This window comes from Bos taurus, chromosome 13 (genome assembly GCF_002263795.3).
Source record: "Bos taurus isolate L1 Dominette 01449 registration number 42190680 breed Hereford chromosome 13, ARS-UCD2.0, whole genome shotgun sequence".
Classification (NCBI taxonomy): Eukaryota; Metazoa; Chordata; class Mammalia; order Artiodactyla; family Bovidae; genus Bos; species Bos taurus.
In genome coordinates, this window is record NC_037340.1 from 72231694 (window position 1) to 72258627 (window position 26934).

Here is a 26934-nt window from a genome sequence, read left to right on the forward strand (position 1 = left end):
AGCCCGCCCGCGCGCCTGGCCCGGGCGGCGCCGAAGCGCTTGGCGGGAGATAGAAAAGTGTTTCTGCGAGCGCCGGCGGCGGCCGCAGTCTCCGTGAGCAGCGGCCGGACCTGCGGTCACGCTGACGCCTCGCCACGCGGCCCCGGGGCCCGGAGCGGCCAGAGCAGCTCGCACGCTGACCCCGGCCCGGCTCCCGCTCCGGGCTCGGCCGGCGGGCGGGCGAGCGCGGCGCGGCCCGGGCCGGGGGGATGTCGCGGCGGACGCGCGGGTGAGCGGAGCCGGCCGGCGGAGGGCCCTTCCCCCCTCCCCAGGCGCCATCCTCCTCAGCCCTGACCCCTGCCCCCACCGCCACCCTCGCCGAGACCCTTCCGAGCCCGGCCGGGCGCGGTTGGGGTCGGCGGAAAACTCAGGTGTCCCGGTGCGCGCGAAGCCGGGGGGCTCCCGGGAGCCCCTCACTTGGCACCCCCGGGCCTGCTGGGCCTCGGAGCTGGAGCGGGCGGGTCTCCTGGGGCCCGGGCCAAGCCTTGTATGATGTCATTTTGTCTCCCGCCTAATTGCGGGGTGGGGGTGGGACGGTGGTGTCAGCTGGAAGGGCCTTTACCGGGGAGGGAGGCGACCCCTGGAGAAGAAAAATGATTTTCGGAGTCGCGGTGGGTGGGAGGCCAAAGCCTGGAAGACGCTTGTCTTTCGAACCTTTGGGGGGTCTGGTTTTGCCGGTGGGCATTTCTTAGCGTTCGGGGAAGCACGGAGCACTCCCGGCTCTCTCCCCTGACCTAGGAGGGCTGCTGGGGCCGGGAGGGACATTTTGGTCCCCCACCACCTGGGCTCGGGGCCTTAGGTCGGTCTCGCTCCGGAGACCTTCTTCCTGTTCTACATGCGGGGGTTGGGGCAGCTGGGGTTGAATGCTAGGGGAAGAGAGACTGATCTGTGGCAGCAACCCCTGGGGCGGAGGCAAGAACTGCAGTCTCCATTTTACTTATCCCCCCAGAGTGGCAGAGACAAGCCAGAAATCAGGTCTGTGGGTTCCATGTCCCTGTCTTACACCTGTTCCTTCAGTGTCTGAGTTCTAGGCTTTTCAACCAGTCTGGGAGTCACAGTACAGAACCACAAGGGGTTCTGACCTGTTCCCTCCTAGGATTCATGTATCCATCCCAGATAGCCTGAAATCCCGCTTCAGGTGGTGGTTGCCTTCACAGGCTTCTCAGCAAGGAAACATCTGATCCCGGGGCAGTCATCAGGCACAGGGTGTGTCTTCCTCAGGCCATGGTTTCTCAGGGCAACTCCAATTCCCAGGAGTCATTTTCTGGGCAGGCGCTGGTCAGGCCCTGAATTTCTGGTTCAGGAAGTGTTCACTCCAGGCAACAAACCCAAAGCCCCTGACAGCCCCCAGGTCTTCTACCATCTATGCCCTGGGGCTCAGTGGAGGAATCCCAGCTCCCAGTGAGGGATGGGTTCTGCACCCTGGAACCCCACAGCATTCAGTTTAATTCATGGCCACTTGCTGTAACTCTCTTCTGCACCAGTGCCCTACTTCCTGCTCAGCTTCTGACTCACCCCAACTGGAGCAGAGCCCAGCACATGGAAGGGCATAGAAAGGGTGTGTGAGACCTCCACGTGGTTGCCACTACTGACTTAGCCTCTGCTTTTGCTGCTGGGATTATCAGATGAGGACCTGCAGGTGCAGGTTAACCCCTGTGAGCTTTGTGTGTGCGTGCTAAGTCACTTCAGTTGTGTCTGACTCTTTGCAACCTTATGGGCTGTAGCCTGCCAGATTCCTCTGTCCATGAGATTTTCCAGGCAAGAATACTAGAGTGGGTTGCCACGCCCTCCAGGGGATCTGCCTGACCCAGGGATTGAACCTGTGTCTTTTATGTCTCCTGCATTGGCAGGCGGGTTCTTTATTGCTAGTGCCACCAGGGAGCTCAGTTTTCACATCTATTAAATGGGAATAATGAGAATGCATGTGAAGTAGACAATCATTACCGTGATGGTGATATAAATATATTAAACCTCACGGAATTGTCCCAGCCGTCTGAAGTACTGTCCCCATTAAATAGAGTATTGGAGCTCCAGAGAGTGTTCACACAGAAATCACTTTGTCCTTGAAGGAACATTTGCTGAGCTTCTGTTAGAAGCTGGATGTCAGAGAACCACAGATAGTTTCTGTTAGAACAGAGGCCAGGGTCAGTTGATGTTAAAGCCAGCTTCTTTCTGTTATTAGTATCTTGTAGCATTTTTTCCTCCTGTTTTGAGATGGTGGAGTACTCCATGGATTGGGTTGGGAATGATGAGACAAGGTTGAATTCCAGCTCCCGTGACTGGTGTTGCTGGGTTTAGATAGCATCTGTCCCTTCCTTACCTCATTCTAAAAGTTGACTTATGTTAGCATTCTCTGATCAACTAAGAGGCAGCAGCTTTGCATGTTTATTAGTCATTCATTCCAAATCTGGCCATTTCCAGAGCAAACATTTCTTAAGGCATTTTGGTGCCATCCTCCAAAGGCAGATACAGAGGTGGAGGTGACCTCTGTCCCGGTTGTCAAGGAGATATGCATTTGCAACCTAAGGGCCTCTGTTATGAGACAGAAGGATTTCCAAGGTGCTATAGGGAATGTGGGAGTGACTAGGGAGATGCTGAGAAGGGGAAAGGAGTGTGGCTGCAGAAGGACGTCCTCTTCCTTCTTTTGATACCTGACCTGTGCTTGGAGACTCAGACTTTTCCTACGTAAAAATGCATGAATGAGGAATATCCCTGACAGGTCCACCTGAGTTGGGAGGGTGCTCCAGTGAGTCCCCGACATCCCTGGGTGTGGATAGCGTCATCTTCATTTTTGTTAACATTAAACCATGCAAATAGGAAGATTTTGGAGTGACTTGGAAAATTACTTATTAGAAAATAAAAACATTGAGAATTCAAAGTTGCTTGTACTCTGATTTTTTTGCTCCATAAATTAGGCCTGTGTGAAGGCAAGGATTGAGAAGGGGTATGCAAAAATGCACATAGTTACTGAGGTAATATATTTTCTTTTTTAATATATATTTATTTGGCTATCCTGGGTCTTGGTTGTGGCACGCGGAATCTCTAGAACTCTCACTTGGAGTATGTGAGATCTAGTTCCCTGACCAGGGCTCCAACCAGACTCACTGCATTGGGAACATGGAGCCTTAGCCACTGGACAACCAAGGAAGTTCCTGAGATAATGTATTTTAAATGGTTTTCTCAGATAACCAATCTTTCTTAAAATCCTGGTGCGTAATGATTACATACATCTTTGGCTTTAATCCTTAAAATACCCATGCAAGTTAAAGTTTTGTTACTGAAAAGGAAACATGAAATGGGTATCTGGTGTTGAATATCCTAATATTCTTGGTGAAATCTTTTTTCTTGTAGCTTTTGAAGTCATAAGGGTGTTAGTGAAAAGACAAGAATAAAGAAAAAAATAGACCATAACTCTATTTCTTCTTTTAATATTTATTTTAATTTATTTCCTTGGCTGTGGTTGGTCTTAGTTGCCACATGTGGGATTTAGTTCCCTGACAAGGGACCGAACCTGGGCCCCCTGCATTGGGAGCTCAGAATCTTAGACACTGGACCACCAGGGAGATCCCCGTAACCCCATTTCATCAAAAACTTTTTAGAAAGGGGGAGGGTGGAAGTACCTACATTTGTGCCTACAGTAGAAGCCCGCTTCCCTGAAACCTTTCCCTCGAGGTCACTGGCCTCTGTCCACACTGTCCGTCCATCGGGTGGCAGCCCTTAGAGACGCATGTCCTTGACCTTTGGCTTTTTTCCCTGCAGTGAGGAGCTGGATGAGCTGCACTACCAGGACACAGATTCAGACGTGCCAGAGCAGAGAGACAGCAAGTGCAAGGTCAAATGGACCCAGGAGGAGGTGAGTGACACTGAGGGGCAGTTGCGGGAGATGGAAGTGATGGCAGTGTGGGGCGGGGGGCAGACAGAACTGAACCTGGGGTATGTCTGCCCCGACCAGTATGATGAAGGGGAGGCGCTGTTGAACAAGCCAGTGGGCCCTCTGTTTCTCTCTGATGCTTCTTAGAGCATTCCTGGACCCTCTCAGTATTGAGGACTCTGGGAGGGATGTGTCTCTGAGAAGCTGGTGTGTTCTGTATCCTGAACTTTAATTGTGCTGCTTGTCCTGTAACTGCTGGGAGGTTTAGCCAAATCTGCCAACCCCTACTTTATTATCATTTAAAAAAATAATAAATGTATTGTGTCTGTAATACCAAGCTCTGAATTGATTTTCTTTTTATTCTTTAATAGTGTTTATGGAGTGTGTATGTGTGTGTGTGTGTGTATATATATATATATGTAGTCAAATGCCTTTTAAAAGGCATTTAAAAGGACAGTTCCATCACTTCTAATAAGTGTGTGTTACTTACATAAGTGCCATCTTGATTATCCCTGGAAGTTCCCTTTGTGGTTCATCTTTCCCAGCTCCGGGCAGTGGCCCATCCAGTCAGTGTCTCTGTTTGATCTTTTTGCCTGCTCTCTACTGTAAATGAATTCATAGAGCTGTACTCCTTTTCTTTCTGGCTTCTTTTGTTCCACGTAATGTTGCATGGTTCAGTACTTTGTTCATTTTTTCTTGCTGAATAGTATTCCATTGTTTGGATAGACCATGGTATGTTTCACTTGTTGGTGGGCATTTTCGCTGTTTACAGAATTTGCCTATTGTGGCTCGAGCTGCTGTGAACATTCTTGCCTAAGCATTTTTGAGGATTATGTTTCATTTCTCTAGGCGGGATACTTAGGGATGCTCATGGGGTAGGTATATGTTTAGTTTTATAGACGGTCAGGTCTTTTTGTAACTTGACTATACCATGTCAAACGTCTGTTGGCCTTATCTTTTCATTCTACCTCTGTTTGCCTAGATGTGTTTAGGTGTGAGTCTCTCCCCCCCACCCCCTCTTAACTTACTGTTTGAGTTATGAAACACTCTTAAATCATAAAAGATGTTTCTTTACAGGAGTGCTAGGCCAGCCTTTTCTGTTCATCCCACTGTAAACCAGGGACTATATTCTGCTCTTGTGGTCTTAGGAGACCAGACAAGATGGGGCCCCTACCCCAGAGCATCTCTCTGCCTGGGATGGAGAAATAAGACCACGCAAGTCCTTTGGACATGCTGTGGCCATCATGGTGCTGGCAGGACCGATGTTCTTTATGCCCACCATGGTGTCTCCTGTCTTACACTAAGCCTCCTGGACCTAAGAGGTGCCAGTCATTGTCTTAAATGCCTTTAGAAGTTGAGTTTACTGTTGTCTGAGAGGTTAAGGAACGTTTCATGGGTGAGGATTTGGAAATTCAGTGATCAGGGAAATATGCAAAGTGGTGGGTGAGTCAGAACAGGAAAGGGGTTGTAGGTGGGAAAAGGCAAGTAGAAGGGCCCTGGTGTGCCTGGAGGGAAGGGTCCTTGAAGAGTTTCTGAAAAGGTTGATTTAGACGGAAAGATGGAACAGGGTCCAAGCAGGAAGGCCTTGAAGGTTGGGCTCAGAGACAGGCTTGCTCAGCTGGCAGAGAGGATCCAGTGACGATTTTTAAAGCAGATGAATGATGTGACCATAGCCCGGCTTCAGGGAGCTGGTCTACTGGATGTGGGGTGGATAAGAGATCTGGGGGCAGCCTGAGGCTGAGCAAGCAGGGAAAGGCGCTGATTCGTTCAGATAGAAGATGGTTGTGGCGGGACAAGGGCAGTGCAGGTAGGAGTCGACAGGTGGAGGGGCCCATGGGGTCCAGGAGGACTTGGAGAGGGGGGAAATTGTCCACCCTGGTTGTCAGGGAGGATGGTGGTGCTGCAGATGGACCCAGGGGACATGGGCAGAAGGCAGGGGTTGGCCTGACCAGATGGGATGGGCAGCAAAGGAGGGCATGGTGTCCGGAGCTGACTGTGTGGACGTGGGCTGGCCCTGCAAGAGGATTTATGGGGACTTTGTCCAGCTGGTACTGGGTGGTGGCCAAGCTGCAGTTGAGGGTCTGGATGTCTGGTGGCCTTTTTTTTTTTTCCTGCCCAGGAGAGAGAGAGTGAAAAAACACCTAATGTTAAACCATTGTAACTGTTTTTAAGTGTATGTTGAGTACATGAAGTGTATTCTCACTGTGCAGCAGATCTTTGGAACTGTCATCTTGCAAAAAAAAAAAAGCTGAATCATGAAACACTAATTTTCCCCATCCCCTCCCCCCAGCCCTTGGCAACCACCTTGTTTGACTTGCTGCTTTTGGTTTCTTTTTTTGTTTGGCTGCACTGGTCTTCGCTGTAGCACTTGGGGTCAGTTTTTAGGTGCCACATGCAGGATCATTAGTGGCAGCATTTGGAATCTAGTTTCCTGATCAGGGATTGAACTCAGGCCCCCTGCATCGGGAGCACAAAGTCTTAGCCACTGGACCACCAGAGAAGTCCTGGTTTTTATTTTTGACTACTTTCGATTCTTCATATGAGTGGGCTTAGACTGTCTTTGTCCTTTTGTGTCTGGCTTATTTTGCTTAGCATAATGTCCTCAAGGTTCATCCATGTTGTAGCTTGTAACAGAATTTCCTTGTTTTAAGGCTGAATAATATTCCACTGTATGGATAATACTACATTTTATTTATATATATAAAGTTTTAAAAAATAAGTTTGGGGGATTCCCTGGCCATCTAGTGGTTAGGACCCCAAGCTTTCAATGTGAAGGCCTTGCTCGGTTCAATCCCTGATCGGGGAACTGAGAACCTACAAGTTGCAGGGGGTAAAAACGGTCAGTTTGCTGGAGGACTATTTTACACACAATCAGATACAACTGTTGACGTACCATCCAGTGAGTTTCAGTGGATGTGCTGCCGTGAAACTCGGAGCACACCACCCTGCAGGGCGCTTCCATCGCCCCAGGCGTCTCTTGCTCCCTGCTGCTCTTTTCTCCCACCCCCCCAACCAACCCTGACCTCGGACACCACCGACGATCTTTTTGTCCCTATAGCTTAGTTTACCTTTTCTAGAAGTTCCTCTGCACAATATTAAGCAATGTGTACTCTTCTTATGTCTGGCTTCTTTCTCTCATCCTAATGATACTGTGATTTTAATGTTGTTGCGTGAATCAATAGTTTATATTCAGGAGAACGAGTTTATGTTCAGGAGAATGTTCTAACAAATACTGTTTTTCCCTTCCAAGTGCCCACGTTTCCCTGTCTCCAGGGCTGGGTCACTGTGGCCTGGATGCCCGTAACGGCCTCCTATCCTCCCTTCTGCCCTCCTGCAGCCCTTTCTCCTGCAGCTGCCAAAGTGAAGTTCACAACAAGCACGTTGGACTGTGACCACCTGTCAGTGGTGATGCTTCAGTGCATCGGTGGCTTTGCATGATGCAGAGGCCCGAGTCAACCCTGCGCGTGGTCTGGTCCCCGCCGCCCCCACCCCCAAATCCTCTTGCCTCCTTCTCTCCTGCTTCCTGCAGCCTAGCCTCACTAGAGTTCCTTGGAGCCTGTCCCTTGGATCCCCCATAGGCCTCACTGTCCATTTCTCCGTCCGTGCAGCACAGAGTGGCCCTCCTTTTGTTTGCAGGAGCCTTTGATTAGCAGGTGCTTCCCTCTAGACTTTAAGTCCCCAAAAGTTGAGCAGCTCTGATGCTGGCATACCTGGTGCGTAGTTAGATGATCACTTCGTAACGTGACTGGATGAAGGAGGCTGCTCCCTTTGTTGGAGGGAGGGTGGGTCTCGGTCCAGAGCAGCCACCTTCTGCACACGTGTGAGCTGAGCCCTCTGTCTTCCTGGCTTTGGCAGGACGAGCAGCTGAGGGCCCTGGTGAAGCAGTTTGGACAGCAAGACTGGAAGTTCCTGGCCAGCCACTTTCCCGTGAGTGCAGCCCCTCTGCCGCCCGCTCCCCCAGACAGGGGGCCTGGGAGGAGAGACTTGGTATCAGGGAGAAGAAAGGCGAATTCCTTACCAAGCGCCCCTCCAGCTCTCCCAACAAAACAACCTTCCAGCCTCCTGAGGCCCTTTCTACCCAAACTGAAATCAGGGGCACCCTGATGTAAGTGTCCCCACGTGGCAGCCTCTGGGTGCCTGGGGGCCTTAGGCTCCATGATCATGCGTCACATCAGTGGCATATTTGCATTTCTTCCTGCAAGTCATTGACGAGTTGCTGCTCGATTTCTCAACCATGAAACTGAACCTGAGAGGAAACGATACTTGAGCAGGCTTCATGGTGAGGCCCCCGCAGAGCTGACCGGAGCCACCCTGTCCAGCATCTAGAGCCTCCTGGTGATGCGGGTCCCCCTAGGGTCCCCCACCCCCAGCTCTGCAGGTGGCCGACAGGGAGGGGATGTGTCAGGAGCTGCTGTTGGCTTTCCTGGCTCATCGGGCAGCTCGGGGACCAGGAGTGAATGGCCGCATTCCTCACTCCCTGTCCTCTACAGGGTCTGAAACCTTCAGGGAAGTAGCCCCTCTCAGAAGCAAGCGAGAATCCCTGATGTAGCCCGCAGGCTGGCACAGGGCGGTTGTGTGCAGTGGCCCTGCACAGGGTTCTGAGTTTGCCTGCTTCCATCCAGGCCCGCTTGTAGCAAAGGGAAGCACAGTGTCCTGGCCCGTGGGTGTGTAGTGTGTGGTGGTTCTGGAAACGAGGCAGGGCCGTAGGCCAGGAGTTCTCAAGGAAGCCTGTCCTCTTCCCAGAACCGCACTGACCAGCAGTGCCAGTACCGGTGGCTGAGGGTCTTGAATCCAGACCTCGTCAAAGGGCCATGGACCAAAGAGGAGGACCAGAAGGTAACACCTGGGCCTGGGCCTGCCACACCGTGGCATTCACGCACCCCGGGGAAGGGGTCAGGGGACATCCCACTGGTGGGTGCTAGGGTGGGAAACGGGGTGGAGAGGGTCCCGCTGGCCTCACGGCGTCTTTACCCCAAGGTCATCGAGCTGGTCAAGAAGTACGGCACGAAGCAGTGGACGCTGATTGCCAAGCACCTGAAGGGCCGGCTGGGCAAGCAGTGCCGTGAGCGCTGGCACAACCACCTCAACCCCGAGGTGAAGAAGTCCTGCTGGACGGAGGAGGAGGACCGCATCATCTGCGAGGCCCACAAGGTGCTGGGCAATCGCTGGGCCGAGATCGCCAAGATGCTGCCGGGGAGGTGAGCCGCCCGCTGGGCCGGGGCCGGTCAGGGCGTCCCCTGGCCTTTGTGGGCATGTTCAAGGCCTAGTCCGATTTCTCTGGCGTTGTTCACTTTCCCCAGAAGAAGAGTCCTTCAGATTCTTGCCTCGGGCGGTGCAGGGACCTGGCTACTGGGAGACTGGAGCGGGGTGGGGCGGGCCTGGGGGCCTCCTGTTTACTGCGCAGGTTCTCATCTGGTCCCACTTTTGGCTTCGTGCCCTGGCCATGGTTGCATGTGTGCTAAGTTGCTTAAGTCCTGTCCTGACTCTTTACGAGCCCATGGACTGTAGCCCACCATGTTTCTCTGTCCATGGAATTCTCTAGGCAAGAATACTGGAGTGGGCTGCCATGCCCTCCTCCAGGGGATCTTCCCGACCCAGGGATCAAACCCATGTCTCTTGGATCTCCTGCATTGGCAGGCAAGTTCTTTACCACTGGCGACACCTGAGATCTGGGTTGCCTGGTCTTTTTTTTTATAAAAGAGAATATGTCTCTTTCCTCCTGCCTGTGAGATCAGGGCCAGGATCTGGATGTCCAAAGCACTGCTCTGTTTTCACTCTACTCTTCACTGGGCCTGGCCGCTCCAAGAACTGGGCCTCTTGGGGTTCTGCAGGGAGAACTGGAACAACTTGGGACTTGGGCTGCAATCTTGCCAGATCTTCCAGGGTCAACTCCAGTCTCCCGAGTTGTTTCCCACAATTCCTTTCCATCTTCTGGAAACCATAAAAATCTCTTATTCACCACTACCGTCTCCCCTGCTCTCTTGTCTGTATACTTTAGTGTGTGTGTGTGTGTGTTGACCACCCCGTATAGCATGCGAGATCATCGTTCCCTGACCAGGGATTAAACCCATGCCCCCTGCCTTAGGAGTGCTGCATCCTAATCACTAGCCCTGTCCATGTGCATTTTTACTTTGCTTTATTTTTAATCTTTTCTTTACGATGGCATTGTGGTGCCATGGTAAATGGCTCAGAGGGAAAGGAGATAGAATACCAGATGGCCTGTTTTCCCTGGAGTCTGAAATCATCTGTTTCCAAAGTCAGACCTAAGTGTGTTAATCCTTTTTGGTGCTTCCTCTAACCCTTGGATTGGAGACTCTTCCCCGTGTGGCCAGCCTGACCTGGCCGATGCCACCAGCTTCACCTTGATCCGCAGTCACCCTCACTCACCCGTCGGGCTTTGCACTAAAAATGGCAGCCCACTCCAGTGTTCTTGCCTGGAGAATCCCAGGGACAGGGGAGCCAGGGGGGCTGCCGTCTATGGGGTCGCACAGAGTCGGACACAACTGAAGCGACTTAGCAGCAGCTCTCCTCCCACCCACAGACACGGAGCCTGGATGCCCCCCTGCCTTGTGCCCACTGTGTAGCCAGCTCGCTCTCATCCTTTGGTTTTTGATGGGGAATGTTCTTTACTCGGGGAAGGTTGGTCTGTCCTTCCCGACCATGGTGAGTCCCTGGCCACCTCCCCGTAGTGCCCAGACCCGCCTCTGAGACTGGTGGCTTAGTCAAACTGTTATTCTGGTGGAAAAGCGCTCAGCTCAGAGCCCCAAAGAAGGCACTGTCTCTGTCCACGCTTGTGCACTGCTGTGACCCGTGTGCACTGGGGCTGCTCACGCGACACCGATGTGTGCTTCCACAGTCCGTGCTGCTCTGTGCCTTGTGCTGCTCTCCACTCCTGCTTCTCTGCTGCTCTGTCCTTCTCTACCGCGCACCCACCAGCCTCTCTCCGTCCACACCTCCTGAGCTCCTGTACCGCTGTGCTGCCCTCCCTGCTTCTACGTGTCACTGCTCTGACTTAAGCGACTATACGTGTTTCCTCTTTAATCTTTAACAAGTGATGGAGGAGGAAGCGATCTGATTCTCCAGATTAAAAAGCCAAGGCTCAGAGTGGTCAGCAGGGGACCCTGTGTCCTCTTGCTCTGCCCTCTCTGGCCGTTTTCTATCTATGGGAGGTGATCAGGGCTCGTGTTTGAGGACCAGGGCCAGCAGCCAGCAGCTTGCTTCCAGTTTCTACAGATGCCCAGTGAGCTGGGAAGGGACTGAGTGTTGCCAGAACACTTCAGTGTTAGGATTTTTATCCTGTCAGCTGAATAAGATGTTTGCTTACTTCGAAAAGCTGTGTGGAAATACTCTGTAAATCATGCCAGGCCGCAGGCATGTCAGACTTCATCTTAGAGCTGAGAGCCCTTAGAGGTCCTCAGGTTGAACCCTCCTTGACAGAAGCCGGAGCTGAGCTTAGGGAGGCTAATTATGCACCCGGTGGGGCGCGGGCCACCGGGCTAGGGTCAAAGGTCCCGTTGGCCCCTGCAGGACGGACAATGCTGTGAAGAATCACTGGAACTCCACTATCAAGAGGAAGGTGGACACGGGAGGCTTCCTGAGTGAGTCCAGAGACAGCAAGCCCTCCATGTACTTGCTGCTGGAGCTGGAGGACAAGGACGGCCGCCAGAGTGCCCCCTCCTCGGAAGGCCAGGTGAGCAGTGGGGAGTGGAGCTTGGGAGGGCTTGGCCACTGCGCTTGGGGCGCTTGGGTGGGTCAGCTTGTTTTCACGTATATCCGATGCTATCCCACCAACACCTGCTCCTCCCTTTTCACCCATTCCTTCGGCTGTTCTTTGATCCTGCAGGAGGGTCTCTGTGGCCACATGTCTCTCATGAGGGCCTTTTCCCTGTGACACCTGTGTCCACGCTTGGCACTCACCTCCCCACAGATAGAGGATGCAGAAGCCAGCGTCAGGGAGGGTCAGGCGGGGAGGTCTTCAGCCTCCTTCTCGTCATCAATGGCTTCCTTCCCACCTGTTACTCTCTCCAGCTTTTTCATGGTAAAAACATATGTGTACTATCAGATGTGTCAAGGGTGCAATCACAGTAAAATTCATCATTTCTTGTGGAGGTCAGGACCAAAACCACCAGGTCATGTCGCCACCACCACAGTCAGAATGCAGAATGTCCCCATCACCCCCAGGCTCCTGTGCCCCTTTCAGCCCAGAATCTCCCATCCTTAGTCCCTGGCACCCTTCATCAGATTTTTTAATCTGTAATTTTCTAAAAAGTCATATAAATGAAATCATACGGTATCACTTTTATAATTGTTAACATCTCACATCCCTTGTGGCTCAGCTGGTAAAGAATCTGCCTGCAGTGCGGGAGACCTGGGTTGGATCCCTGGGTTGGGAAGATCCCCTGGAGAAAGGCTACCCACTTCAGTGTTCTGGCCTGGAGAATTCCATGGACTGTGTGATCTGTGGGGTCACAAAGAGTTGGACACGACTAAGCGACTTTCACATCCTACACCCTAGGGCACACTTTTTAAAAAAATTAAAGTTTCAGTTCAGTTCGGTTGCTCAGTCGTGTCCAACTCTTTGCGACCCCATGGACTGCAGCACGCCAGGCCTCCCTGTCCATCACCAACTCCTGGAGTTTACTCAGGGTCATATCCATCGTGTCAGTGATGCCATCCAACTGTCTGATCCTCTGTTGCCCCCTTCTTCTCCTGCCTTGGTAGTAAATGTTGGCATATGCATTAAACAGTATATCCGTTCTCTCTAGAAGTTGGGATTTATAGGCTCAGCCTTGCGCCTTAGAGGCTTGTTTCTAACCCTGCAATGATCATTGTATTATTTTTGAAGCACAGAAAAAATTTATAATTGCAAGCATTGTCCAGTGAGGTAAATCCCATACACACAGAAAAAGGTGAGCATTTTCTGGCAGGCAGTCTAACAAAATGCATTCAAGTTTTTAAAGAATGTGTCTACCTACCTCAAGGAACTTCTTAAGAAAGAAGTGAGCAAATGAGCAGTGATTTTAGCTACAAAGACAGTCATTAAAGTTGTTTCTAACAACAAAAAGTCGGATGTTAACTTTAGTTAAATAAATTACCAGCACAATAGAATCATTAAAATGACAGTGGAGAGGAATGGCTGAGGCTGGACCTGTGAGGTCCAGATCCAGGTCTAGGCACCCCCTTGGGCCAGTAGGGCCAGCCCCTCAGACACAAAACATCAGGGGGTGTTTTGTGTAAGATTAGACCTTCAGTTTAGTTCAGTTGCTCAGTCCTGTCCAATTCTTTGCAACCCCATGGACTGCAGCACACCAGGCTTCCCTGTCCATCACCAGCTCCCGGAGCTTATTCAAACTCATGTCCATTGAGTCAGTGATGCCATCCAACCATCTCATCCTCTGTCATCCCCTTCTCCTTCTGCCTCAGTCTTTCCCAGCATCAGGGTCTTTTCAAATGAGTCAGTACTTCGCATCCGGTGGCCAAAGTATTGGAGTTTCAGCTTCAGCATCAGTCCTTCCATTGAATATTCGGGACTAATTTCCTTTAGGATGGACTGGTTGGATCTCCTTGGTGTCTTACAAATGGGCTTCCCTGATGGCTCGGTGGATAAAGAATCTACCTGCAATACAGGAGACATAGGAAATGTAGGTTTGATCCCTGGGTCAGGAGGTACCCCTGGAGGAGGAAATGGCAACCCACTCCAATATTCTTGCCTGGGAAATCCCATGAACAAAGGAGCCTGGTGAACTCCAGCCCATGGGGTCACAGAATCAGACATAACTTAGCAACTAAACCACCAGTTTTACAAACATCTTTTCCCCCTTATATCTTCCCCTGTCGTCATGTGTGTACAGACCTTTGCCTCATTCTTGAGTCTGTCATGCCACCTGTCATATCTTGTATCGATGAGCGTCTTGTCACCATGTATGCTGCAGTGAACATCATTGTTCACATTCCTTGTACATGTGCCTTTTTATGTGTGTGGAATGCTTAGTCGAACAGTGTAGACGTTTGAAATTTTCATAAAGTGAAAAGTGAAAGTCACTCAACCGTGTCCGACTCTTTGCAACCCCATGGACTATACAGTCCGTGGACTTCTCCAGACCAGAATACTGCAGTGGGTAGCCTCTCCCTTCTCCAGGGGATCTTCCCAACCCAGGGATTGAACTCAAGTCTCCTGCATTACAAGTGGATTCTTTACCAGCTGAGCCACAAGGGAAGCAAATTTTCATAAGGCATTGCCAAATTCCCACTCAAAGGGCAATGTCATTCTGCTGTAGCAATAAGTGGAGCTGCCTGTTTTCCCACACTGGGTCACAGCTGGCTAAGATTTTACAGAATGTCTTTGCCAGTTTTATGAGCAATTGTGCAGTACCATTGCTTCACTTACATTTCTTTTACTAGTGAGGTTGACCATTTTCTCTTTTTTTAATTAATATTTTATTTTATTTATTCTATTTTAGCCACACTGTGCAGCCTGCAAGATCTTAGTTCCCCAACCAGGAATTGAACTTCTGCCCCTGCGTTGGGAGTGTAGTCTTAGTCACTGGAGCCTCATGTGTGCTGTGTTCAAGGCTCCTCGGGCTGTCAGGTCAACATGTCAAAGCTTGTTTCCAGATTCTGCCAGGAGAGCTATTGCCACAAACGATCTTCCTCTATTTCTTTTTTCTTTTCCTGTCACAAAATTAGTATCCATTCCTTTTTCAAACCTTCGTTTTGAAATAATACTAAACATACAAAAAAGTTGCGAGAAGAGTGCTCTCCTGTACCCTTTACTGGGTTCATTAATTTTTAACATTGGTCAGATTTGCTTTATCTTTCTCTATGTGCATATGTATTTTTCAACCTGAGCTATGTGAGAGTCGGTTCCATACATTGTGCCTTTCATCCCTTAATACCTGAGTTGTATTTCCTAAGAATAAGGACATTCACCAGTGTACCTTCAGTACACACTTGGAATTTAACTACTTGGAATTTTAACTAATCTTCCATCCAGATTCCATTTTTTTCCTGCCCATGATCCAGTCAAGGATTAGACACTGTTTTGTCCTGTCTCTTTCATTCCCTTTAGCCTTTCATGGTACTGATACTTTTGAAGTACAAGGTTAGGCTTTGTTGTTGTTGAGCTGCTAAGTTGTATCTGAATCTACACCCCCATGGACTGTAGCACGCCAGGCTTCCCTGCCCTTCACTATCCCAGAATTTGCTCAAGTTCATGTCTGTTGAGTCGGTGATGCCATCCAACCATCTCATCCTCTGCCGCCCTCTTCTCTTCTTGCCCTCAGTCTTCCCCAGCATCAGTGAATTGTCTCTTCGCATCAGGTGGGCAAAGTATTGGAGCTTCAGCTTCTCTATCAGTCCTTCCAATGTAAATTCAGGGTTGCTTTCCTTTAGGATTGACTAGTATGATCTCCTTGCTGTCCAGAGGACTCCCAAGAGTCTTCTCTAACTCCACAGTTCAAAAGCATCAATTCTTCAGCACTCAGCCTTCTTTATGGTCCAACTCTCACATCCATACCTGACTGCTGGAAAAACTATAGTTTTTGACTAAGCGGACTTTTGTCGGAAAAGTGATGTCTCTGCTTAGTTGTGTTGTAGACCGTCTTTCAGTTTGGGTTCACTTGAGTTTCCTTACCAAGTGCTAAGGTTGATAGGCTTCCGAAAAGGTTCAGGTGGTACATTTTTGCTGAAACATGACACAGTTTGTATCTCATAATGGGAAACCCAAACTGCATGCCCTGTGTCCCCAGGGAAGTGTCGTGACCAGCTGGCCCCCGGCATTCCCTGCCCTGAAGGAAGAGGAGAGCAGCGAGGAGGAGGTCACAGCAGCCGCCCCCGCCCAGGAGCAGGAGCCAGTCCCCGCGGAGCCGGATGGAGTGCGGACCCCAGAGCCCCTGGAGGACTTCCCCAAGCGTGAAGACCAGGAAGGCTCCTCGCCAGAGACCAGCCTGCCCTACAAGTGGGTGGTGGAGGCTGCCAACCTCCTCATCCCGGCTGTAGAGTCCGGCCTCTCAGAAGCCCTGGACTTGATCGAGTCGGTAATGTTGGTCACGGGACTTCCCAGTGGGCCCTGAGCACCCCTGTCAGGGAGCACTTGTCCCCCTAGACAGACGTCCTTCTGTCTGCTTATCGTCTCGCTGACGTGGCTGAGCCAATGCTGAGCGCCTGGCCAGGGTCTGGCAGCCCCAAGAGAGTGGCTGACATCCCTGTCTTCAGGGAGCTCCTGACTCACTCGTAAAGCCCGGGGTGGTAGGGCATGCTCCCCAGCGGAAGTGAGGGACAGAGTCCTCGGGGGATGGGGAGGGTGTGGAGTCCACAGCAGCACCGCAGAGCACTGGTGTTCATGGTAGCGCTGACGGTCGGGTTTCCTGGAGAGGACTCCGGGAAGGGCGGGGGTTTGGGGCTGCGGCGGTGTGTATGTCCTGGTTACTCAGGGAGAGCCGCCCCTGAGCCACACTGGCTGTGGGCTATGCCCCTTGGGGAGGGGCTCTTGGGGGGGCTGTGCTTCTTGGTGTGACTTCACAGCTCTGTCCGCCAGGCCTGAGGTGTGGAGTGGATTTCAGGAGGTGGTGGGCAAGAGGCTGGTGACTGGGGGGCAGAGGGGTTCAGTGGGCAGTGCCCACACAAGCCTTCCCACTTAGGCTTCCTCTTATTAGCTGAGAATAATGATGCTGTTCATTGAACATCTGCTAAATGTCAGGCTGTGGGCTTCACGTGTGGTCCACATGGTATCTTGGGAGGGGTGTCTTTTCTGTGTTTTTGTAGATGAGGCTCAGAGAGATCAGATAGTGTACCCAAGGTACAGCGAGTAAGGTGCTGAGGTCTTAACCATCGTGCCCAGTGGCCTGCCCAGTGGCCTGCCCACTGAGGGCTTAGACTGTGAAGTCGGTCTCAGGGGGCTTCCTGCTCAGACCCTCTGGCTCTGGGTTTCCCCTCTTGCCACAGTGGCAGGATCTCTGGTGTCTCCTCTACCAGAATGGATCTCAGAGTTAGCTGTGTGTGGCAGTCTGTTCAGCAGACTGCCCGGGGCCACCGAGGGCCAGCTGAGAGCGCTGCCCGCCCTGCTGGAGCCTCACCGGCTTGCCTCGGGCCATCCTCAGACTCCTCTCAGGCACCTGTCACGTCCCGGTCCTGGGGCTCCTTCTGGGAGGCTGGTTTCTAACCCTACACGCCTGCCACGTGCCAGGCTCGCTACTTCCTGCCTGTCTGCGCTCTCGGTCCTTTAACAGCCTGTGAAGGGGGTTGGGTGGTGGACTCAGCTCAACTCAGACAGGTTAGGAGGCTTATCCAGAGTGACACAGCTGGTGAGTGCTGAGCTTGGGCTGTCTCCACGATGACCTTCAGTGACTAATGGGTGGTCAGAGTAGCTGCAGAAACACTGCCATCCGTCCCCCAGGCCAGTCCTCGGCGCGTGTGCTCGGGCCTGTTGGATGCCGTGAATTCCAGGGGCCCCTGAAAGGTTGGCGTTCCATGCTGGGCGGTGGCCCTGGAGTCAGCACTTCCCTGAGCTGCCCTCCACCTTCAGGAATGAACTTGCCAGGCTCCTGCGAGCCCTAGGGACCAGAAATCACCACTGGGGTCCATGTCCATTCAGGGCCAGATGCCCAGGGACCAAAGTGGAGACTTTTGTCTCCAGAAGCCCTAGGGCAAAGGCAGAAAGGACCTAAGCGTTCCTCCCAGAATTACTCTGGGAACTTAGTGACCTTACCCTCTCTGAGTTTGCTGCCTTGGGTTGAGAGGGAGAGGGTCATACTCCCTCAGCAGGGTGGCTAGAGGGTGGACACAATTTAGCTGAAGCACCCAGTGAGGTGCCGTGATGTACAGGCTCATGGAGCCCAGGGCTGCCTCCTGTCTGGGAACGTGCCTGGCAGATGGAGACCCTTCATCCTACTCATGGCCTTGGGCCCAGGTCTTCACTTCCAGGTGTCTGTCAAGAAACAGAAGGTTTATGTCCAAGATGTTCATAAAGAACATCTGTTTTTAATCTTTAAGAATTAAGAGGAAGAACCCAAATGTCCAACAGAAGGGGACTGAGTAACATATATTCAAATGATAGAACAGTTTTTGGCTGTAAAGAATTATTATAAAAGTTAATGTTTTTGCTATAACAACAACTAAAGTCTACTGATGGTAAACACTAAACTTTGGGAATAGAATGAGGTGCCTGCATTGTTCCAGCTCTACAGAAAATTTAAATGGAAAAAGAAGCAAAGTAGAAATTATTTGTATTAAAGTTAGGAACATTGAAAATACTAACTATTTAGGGACACGTGTTAATTGATAAAGAAATGCGTAAAGATGATCAGTACTTAATTTCGGCAGTGGTTTCCTACCTACAGGCAGAGGTTTGCCAGATAGACCTGGAGCTTTAGTGGTAAGGTTTTATTTCTTAGGCTTCTTGATGGGCATATGAATTTTCTTTGTATTTTTCTTGGTGTTTTTTGTGTATCTTAAAAATGCTTAGCACATTTTTTTTTTTTTTTTAATAACAGCAAGCAGCCGTGTGCATGATAGGATTTCAGTTATGTTTACAAATACAGATATGCAGACATAGAAGAATCTTTGAGGAAAGGCAAGGAAGAGTTACGGGTGATTGTTCCTGGGCTGTGGAATCGGGTTTTTTTGTTGTTGGTTGTGCCGCATGGCATGTGGGATCTTGGTTCCCTGACCAGGGATCGAACCTGTGGCCCCTGCAGTGGAAGCGTGGAGTTTTAACCATGGGGCCGCCAGGGGGTCCCTGTGGGATCATCCTTGACACTCTGATATTTTCCAGTGGCACATGAGCCCTGTGGTTTATCGACCACTGGGAAAGCCAGTTACTCCTAACCCCACCCCCGTCTCCGGGCAGGACCCTGACGCGTGGTGTGACCTGAGTAAGTTTGACCTCCCCGAGGAGCCGTCAGCCGAGGGCAGCCTCGTGGGCAGCCCGGGGCAGCCCCAAGCCTGGCAGCAGCAGCCCGCACCGCCCCGGCCGGCTGCTGCTGCCGCGCCCAGCGTGACCGAGTACCGCCTCGACGGCCACACCATCTCCGACCTGAGCCGCAGCAGCCGGGGCGAGCTGATCCCCATCTCCCCCAGCACTGACGTGGGGGGCTCGGGCATGGGCACACCGCCCTCTGTGCTCAAGCGGCAGAGGAAGCGGCGTGTCGCCCTGTCCCCCGTCACGGAGAACAGCGCCAGCCTGTCCTTCCTGGACTCCTGCAACAGCCTCACCCCGAAGAGCACCCCCGTCAAGACCCTGCCCTTCTCTCCCTCCCAGGTGTGTGCATCCCACCCCGACTGCTCACTGGGGGCGGGTGTCGGCCCCCCTGCCCAGTACAGGCCATCCTCTGGGTGTCTGCTGTGTGCAAGGCCGTGTGCCCAGTGCTGGGGACATGGGACCCCAAACCAGGTCTGGCCCTGCCCTCATGAAGCTTAGGAAGACCATTTCAGAGCTACTTTTTTTTTTTCCTTCTGAAAAGAAGCTGCCCTCAGACAGCCAGCTTGCTTTGCCTTAAGTTCACGGCCAGCAGCACATGGGGGTGGGAGATGGACCTCCCGTCAGGCTGGTAAAGGGAGGATTGGGCGATGCCAAGCCAAGGGTCCACATGGACTTGCGTATCTGTCCTGGCCTTTGCTCTCCGGCCCTGAGCTCATCGCCTCGTCTGGTTTCCTTTGTCTTCCTGGCAGTTTTTGAACTTCTGGAATAAACAGGACACACTGGAACTGGAGAGCCCTTCGCTGACATCCACCCCTGTGTGCAGCCAGAAGGTGGTGGTCACCACGCCGCTGCACCGGGACAAGACGCCCCTGCACCAGAAACACGCTGCGTGAGTGCGGGCCTGCCCCTGCACCCCCAGCAGAGACCGGCTCCCTGGGCGAGGGACGCCTTGGGAAAACACCTGGGACTCTTGTTTCATGAAGGCAGCCTCCTCCTGGTCATCACACCTCCTTCATCAGTGTAGTCTGGGGCTTCATTTTTGTTTTAATTCTTTTTTTTTTTTTCTTATTTTGTTCTTTTGGCCACATGGCTTGCGGGAACATAGTCCCCAACCAGGGATTAAACCTGTGCCTTCCGCAAAGTGCAGAGTCCTAACCACTGGCCACCAGGGAATTCCTCTTTTTTATTTTTTTTATTTGATGGTTTTCTAAATTCAGAGATTAGAAATGTGGAGAGTCCACCTTGCCATGAAAAATGTAATGTTTGCATCATTTCTGTAAGTTCCGAGTGCAGATCCACTGTGCTTGAGCAGCTCTGCGGGAAGGACACAAGGCCCCCCAGTTCTCTCCATTTTCTGGTGCTCAGGAGGGACGGCTGTGTTCCACCTTCAGGCCTGTACAGGTGGCTTCCCTGCTTCTGTGGAGGTGCTTTCACAATAAGTTTTCTTCCTTGTATCATCATGACTCTTGAATTCCAGGTAGAGTTGCTTAACTGGTCTTCAGCTCATTACATTTGCTGGGTGGGGGAGAAGCATTGCTATTTATATTTCAGGAGTCAAGCTGTAATTCAGGGATCTGCTCAGGAATTTTAGTTCTCATAATGATAGGTAATTTCAGATAAGCTGTATGGATCCCTTGGTCAGAAATCAGTCTTTCAACAATGGATCTAAAATTTAACATAGATAGGTTTCATGAGAAATGATTCTCCAGTCAAGTAAAAGTCTTGGTCTTCAAATCTAAGCTCTTAAACAGACAGCTGGCACCGCAAATGGAGTAGCTGCTTCTCCGGAGAGACCGGGAGGGGTGTGGTCTTCCTGGCCCCTCGTCTTCCTCGCCTGCCTCTTCTCCCGCTGGGGTTGCGGTCTGGCCACAGGCCGCCTTGTTTTATGGAAAATCCTAGTGACGGCAACATCTTCAGCCATTCTTCCACCCATTCGGGTCTCTTGGACTCCCTCAGGCTCTTCCTGTTCTTTGCTATTTTTGAGGATGGCCCTTCCTCTCTGCCCCCGGAACTCCCCTTGCAGATGGGGAGGTGGGTGGGCGGGTGGGCAGATGGGATGGGAAGAGACCACGTCTGGGGGCTGCCTTTCTGCCGCTGAGGCCAAAGGTCAGTTGGGGGTATGGGAGTCAGGGGCAGCCCACGGCAGAGCCCCCCAGTGCCATCGCCCAGTCTCCTTCTCCATGCCTGGCAGGTTTGTAACCCCAGATCAGAAGTACTCCATGGACAACACTCCCCACACGCCCACCCCGTTCAAGAACGCCCTCGAGAAGTACGGACCACTAAAGCCCCTGGTAGGTGGTGTGGCCGGGCCAGCCCTCCAGCTGTTTATGATCACTCGCCCTGTCCTTCTGAGATCCCATTAGCGTCTCCCGACTGCCCTGAGAAGTTGCAATTCCCTAGTTTGATAAACAGGGCCCCCTGTTACAGTGAGTTACCAGCTTGCCAGATGTCTCCAGAGCAACCACCATGCGGGCGGTCCTGGCTGGTGCTGGAGCCATGGCGGCGTCCTGGTGGAACCGGGGGTGGTGGAGGCTGACGTCCAAAGTGACCGAATACTCAGCTCGTGGCTGTACCAGGCAGAACGCGGGCAGGCGTTGGGATGGAGAAGGACTTACGGGGGCGCTGCAAGCTGGTTGAGGAAAGTGGCGAATTGCTCGTCACGCCTAAGCCTGTTGACTAGCTGCCCATCGGTGGGCTGGAGGCAGCTGGGCAGTATGGAGACATCTCCTGGGTTGCTTTCCCCACAGTGTGAGGACGGCCCTTTTCCCCCAACTCCTAGTTCGTGAAAAGATCCTGCTTTACCCCAGGGCAAAAGAGAGGGCTGGCACCCCGGGTTTTCTGAAGCAGGCTGTTTCTGAGAACCCAGCCACAGGTGGGAGAAAGGCAGGCCATGGAGAAGAATCCCTGCAGTGAGCTCCCCTCCTGGCTCACCACGTGGGGCACAGGTGGGGGGCCGTGGTCTCCCCATCCTCGCTTGGAGCTGGCGGAGTTGCCCCAGGCCAGGCACAGTCAGCCCGGCCCTTTCCTGACTTGGACTCAGCTCCCAGATACTGAAACGCCTGTGTGCTCTTGGGACATCCAAGAGGGCAAGTCCGACCTTGGCAGCGACAGTTCAAGTACACGGGGGCTTTTAGAGTGACTTCTCTGGGTTCACTGTGCCCTACACCCTCTGGCCTCTGCCACCTGAGCGCCCAGGCCCAAGAAAGGGACGTGGAACCAACACCTCTGTTAGTGTGGGGCCAAGGCGTGGAGGAGTTTGGGCTCTGAGTGCGTCCAGGTTCTAAGCTCACAGCTGTGTGGCCCTGGGCTGGGCTCTCGTGCTCTCAGCCTCCGTTTGTACCCAGTGGAGGATGCCAGCTGGTTCCTCGGGCTGAGTGAGGGTGGCTGTGATGAAGTGGAGTGCCCTCAGCCCTCAGGGAGCTGAGGCCAGTGTCCCAGGCAGGACGGTTAATGGCCATGAACACCGTGTGTGAGGCCAGCGTCCCGGCTCCAGGCCGCCTCCTGCATCACCCAGGGCAGCAGAGGTGCAGCCGGGTCTGCCCCGCCGCCCCCATGAGCAGGCTCAGTGCGACTCCTCTGGCCTGGGCGCGGAGCCTCACCCTAGCCATCCCCACCCGCAGCCCCAGACCCCCCACCTGGAGGAGGACTTGAAGGAGGTGCTGCGCTCCGAGGCTGGCATCGAGCTCATCATTGAGGATGAAGTGAGGCCCGAGAAGCAGAAGAGGAAGGCCGGGGTGAGCAGCTGGGGAACGCACTGCGGGTGGCAGGGCTGGGGAACAGGCACTAGGGGCAGGGGGGCGGGGGCGGCCAGGGAACAGGCAGCGGGGTGGGGGGCGGCCAGGGAACAGGCACAGGGGAGCGGGGGGCAGCCGGGGAACAGGCAGTGGGATGGGGGGTGGCCGGGGAACAGGCAGCGGGCAGGGGGCTGCTGGGGAACAGGCACCAGGGGGCAGCAGGGCAGGGGCGGCCGTCCATTCCTGTAGCCTGGGCGTCCATGAAACTGGCCGGCGCAGCTGCCTGCCACCCTTCCCTGTCCCCTTGAACTGGTGCCTCAGTTATTCCGCGTTGTTTGGACCCTCCTGAAGCGGGCTCTGGGCCAGGCGGGGTGTGTAGAGTGGTGGTTAAGACCCAGAGGGCTCACTCCTGGAGTTCAGTGGGCGGAAATGGCAGGCACCCCCAGTGACTCAGTACAGGCAGCATTTGGGGACAGAAAAGGCAAAGAGGATTTCACCATCCGGATGTTGGTGCAGCGTGAGGAGGTGGGGTCAGCCGGCTCAGGTGAGGTGGGGAGCGGGTGGGGATACTGCTCGACGCCCGGGTGCGGAGGCCGGGCTGCGCTGGACAGCCCGTCCCGCCCCCAGCCCACGTGGTTTCCTGACCGCAGGCGGCTCTGTGTCCCCTGTTTTGAAGCCCCTTTCTTCCCAGGGGCTCTCCTCTAGGGAGAAGGGAAGGCGGGAGTGGGCCAGAGTGGTGGTGGGTGGGGAGGGTGGGCGGCAAGGCTGGGAGGGGACCCTCCAGCTGGGCCCCGGGTGTGTGGGCAGCGTGTGACTGGGGCCCTCCCCGCCTCTCTGTGTCTCAGGGTGGTTCCCAGCAGGGGTGTCACCTGTTGGGGGCACAGGGCTGAGTTGGGGGACAGGTGTCAGTCTCAGAGGCCCTCCTTGGGGTCGGAGCCGCCCCCTGATCTGCTTATAGGAGGCGCAGGGCACAGGACTTGGGGGCTGGACATGCCCATAACAGCCTGTGTCCCACGGGGTTGTGTGTAGCTCCCCGGCTGGTGGGTGTTCTAGTTGTGACTTGGCTGTGTGGGTGAGTGTTTAGTGTGGTAGAGACTTGGGCTGCGCTTGGTCCCCTTGGGGGTGAGGTTGGGTGGAGGTGGCATTGGTATCCTCCATACCTGGTGAGCATCTGGCAGGACAGTCTGCCCTGGGGACAGAGTCTACGACGGGGCCAGTGTCCTGGGCCCCGCGGCTCCCCCAGAAGATTCTCTCCTGCCGGGCCTGCTCAAGGGCTCCCTGCACCAGGGCCTGGCTCTGGCCCAGGGCAGCCGAGGCCAGGGTCATCGGGCACTGGGGTGACGGGAATTCAGGCGTGTGCCCTGACCACCACCTCCCCCAGATGCGGCGAAGCCCCATTAAGAAAGTTCGCAAGTCCCTGGCTCTCGACATTGTGGATGAGGACGTGAAGCTGATGATGTCCACGCTGCCCAAGGTTGGTCGGGTCTGGGAGAGAAGCCATCCTGTGAGGCCAGCCCCTACGCCCCATCCAGCTGCAGGAGGCTGAGAGTATGGAGTCTCCCTGGGGGGCCTGCGCCTCTGGAGCCCTTCAGCCTGGGGAGCCCTGGGGGTGGAGTCAGCAGGGCTTCCCTGTGCAGGGCTCAGCGGGGAGGAAGGGGGCAGGTGGCACTGGGCATTCCCCACTGGTCGATCCAGGCGGCCCTGCTCTGGTCCTTCACAGAAGGTTCGGTTGGCAAGAGCTGATTGCTAGAACTTGTTGGGCATGTGTGTTTTCTGAGTCCCCAGCACCTTCCCTTGTATTGAACTGCTAGGGAAGACCCCGGAGACGATCAATGAGGTGCCTTGGGGCCCTGCCAGGTGATCGGGGCACCTCTACCCTGGCATGGATGCTGCCCTATTCCCAGGCCAACCTCCAGAGGGGGCTGCTGCTTCCACAGAGCCTGGGCCCCAAAAACCATGCCAGGCAGTCGATCCCTTGCAGCAGGCAGTGAGGTGAGCTCTTTTTTCGCTGGTGGCTGGTAGCAGACAGTGAGGGCTGTGGAAAGGCCCACGAGACAGATAATTGCCTGGCAGCTCCTACAGGACCACCTGCCACTCTCAAGTCCTGGCAGAGAAAGCTCCATCTAATGAGGCATCCACGCCAGGCTGGAAACTTGGTGCCCTCCAGACAGACCCTTGGGCGAGTGAAATAACTAGCGGGAAGGAAAAAAACCAGGTCAAGTGGTTAAATGCAGAGGATGTGGAGCGGAGGGCCTAGTCTCTGGCGTCTCTTGAGCTGCCTGTGCCTCAGGTTCTTGCCTATAACAAGGACGCTGAGCCCAGCAGGCTGTTTCGAGAGTAAAGGCCTGTCTGGGAGGCTGCCCAGGCCTGGGGCTGCCTTGACTAGGTCCCCCGTGAGTGCTGGTTGACTCAGGCACCTGTGTCCCCATGGGTGCTTCTGGTCCCTGGAGAAGCCGGAACACCTTCATCTCCACCTGAGATGGGGAAGAACCAGCTTCATGTAAAAGGAACCCGGGTTCCTGAGTGTTCATCAGGTGCCAGGCTCTGAAACAGGCACTTGCCAGCTGTTTTCCTACTTCATCTTTAAATGAAGCGGAAGCTGAGGCTCAGAGAAGTATCACCTCCTGCCCAGATCTCCTGGAGGTGGTGGTGCTGGGATGTGCCTGCTCTTCTGTGTTCTCCCTCCCACAGAAAGCCTGTGGCAAAACGCTGAGCCTCTGACTTGGTTTTGCTTTCAGCCAACCAGCATCCTCGCAGCGGGCTCCTCGGGCCTCACCCCATCGGGCAGCAGAGAGGACAGCAGCCTGCTGAACGAGGGCTTCCTGCAGGCCAAGCCCGAGAAGCCAGCGGCCCCGAAGCCCCGGGGCCACTTTGCTACCCCTGCCCCCGTGAGTGCTGCCCCTCGGGGCCTCGCTCCGCACCCTCCACACCCCAGGGCCTTGCACCGGCTTCTGCCTGATGCCCTCCAGTGGCTCTGCTGACTGATGAACATGGGCTTCACGTCTCTGTCCAGATGCCGCTCCCGCGGGGGACCTGGGTACCAGGGATCCCGCTCCGCAAAGCCGCTCCTTCATGATGTGGTCTCACTCGTAATTAAGACAGATCTCCGTGACTTTGTCTTTGAAGGCAGGGATCCCCTGCCTGTTTCCCCAGCCATCTGCAGGTGTCAGCCCCTCTCTGCTGCTCTCCAGCCTGCAGAGTTATAGCTTTTTTCCTCCCGCGGGTGCTGTCCACATGGTGGGCACAGGGGAGGGTGGGGGCTCATGCTCTGGTCCAGTCTCCTTGCTCTATCCCTGAGGATGCCTAGGGATGGCACTAACTCCCCAGGTCCACCAGGAAGGTGCAGTGAGCACAGATTGTGACTTCTACAGGCAGGGAGCATGATAGAAAACGTCCCCACCCCTCCCCAACCAGGGTCTCCAGGCTTCCCTAGGAGCCCTGGCCGCTGCCTTGATGGTAACCCCCTTTCCTCCTCCCAGATGACCAGCGCCTGGAAGACGGTGGCCTGCGGGGGCACCAGGGACCAGCTCTTCATGCAGGAGAAAGCCCGGCAGCTCCTGGGTCGCCTGAAGCCCAGCCACACGTCTCGGACCCTCATCTTGTCTTAGGGGCTTGGCAGTCACGAGCCCGTTCTCATGTTTACAGGGGGCTGGGGGCCGATTCTGGGCTGTGAGTGAGAATCACACTCAGACCGCCTGCAGGGAGCCTGCTGCCACCAGCCCCTCCCAGACTGCTCAGGGGGGACAGGCAGGCCCACCTGCTGTCCTGTCTCCGAGCCCGGCTGCAGCTGCGGGCAGTTCCTGGTGCTAACAGAACAAAGTCCCACCTCTGAGCTGGCCTGGCCCTCCCTGAGTGCCACAGTCCTGAGCCCTGGTCAGGCCTGGCCTCATCTCAGACCTCTGTTTAGGACAGGGGACCTACCTTGCCAGCGTGCTCCTTCCTTCAACTTGTTGGTGCATTTTCTTGAAAGAATAAAAGTTGTCTTTTTCCTGGGCTCTGGTCTCCACCTTCCTCCTGGATCCCGCTTGTGGTTCCCTGGTGACTGTCCTTAGGGCCCTGAGGGATGGGGGGACCTGACCCCCATCCTAAGAGTGCCACCTTGTCTGCACAGCCCAGGCCTGGTGCTCTGGACCCTATTGCCCCTGGGAAGCCAGGGTGCCAAGAGGCAGTTTTCTCTGCATCCAAGCGACTGAAGGCTCCGAGGTCTCTTGGCTGTTGGGTGGGGTTGGGGGAAGGTGGGACAGTGGTGGGCCTCTGCTGTAGGGGGCTGGACTGGCCTATGATGAGCCCCACCTCCAGATCGGGCTGGTAAAGCAGGAGTAACCATCAGCTGGGTGGAACCTGGCCACAGTGGTCCTAACTTCGCAAGACCA

General features: G+C 54.0%; 1 protein-coding gene across 2 annotated transcripts; it reads left to right on the plus strand.

Annotated features, from left to right (window-relative positions):
• On the plus strand, window positions 1–26554 carry MYBL2 (MYB proto-oncogene like 2). 2 transcript variants are annotated; one of them, NM_001075448.2, is given in 14 exon segments: window positions 1–268; window positions 3799–3892; window positions 7766–7837; window positions 8654–8746; window positions 8888–9108; window positions 11438–11600; window positions 15658–15945; window positions 18756–19166; window positions 19577–19716; window positions 21019–21118; window positions 22448–22561; window positions 23943–24035; window positions 25300–25449; window positions 26041–26554. In NM_001075448.2, coding segments are annotated over 14 exon segments (2088 nt in total). In that variant the 5' UTR covers window positions 1–248; the 3' UTR covers window positions 26170–26554.
• The last annotated feature ends 380 nt before the right edge of the window (window positions 26555–26934 follow it).

Bases quoted from the DNA above. Each gene is read 5' to 3' on its own strand.
- MYBL2 (XM_059892512.1), top strand. From the start codon at position 249: ATGTCGCGGCGGACGCGCGG. The intron at 19,717-20,108 runs GTGAGTGCGGGC...CATTTCTGTAAG, and splicing joins CTGCACCAGAAACACGCTGC to TTCCGAGTGCAGATCCACTG. The intron at 21,119-22,447 runs GTAGGTGGTGTG...CCCCACCCGCAG, and splicing joins ACGGACCACTAAAGCCCCTG to CCCCAGACCCCCCACCTGGA.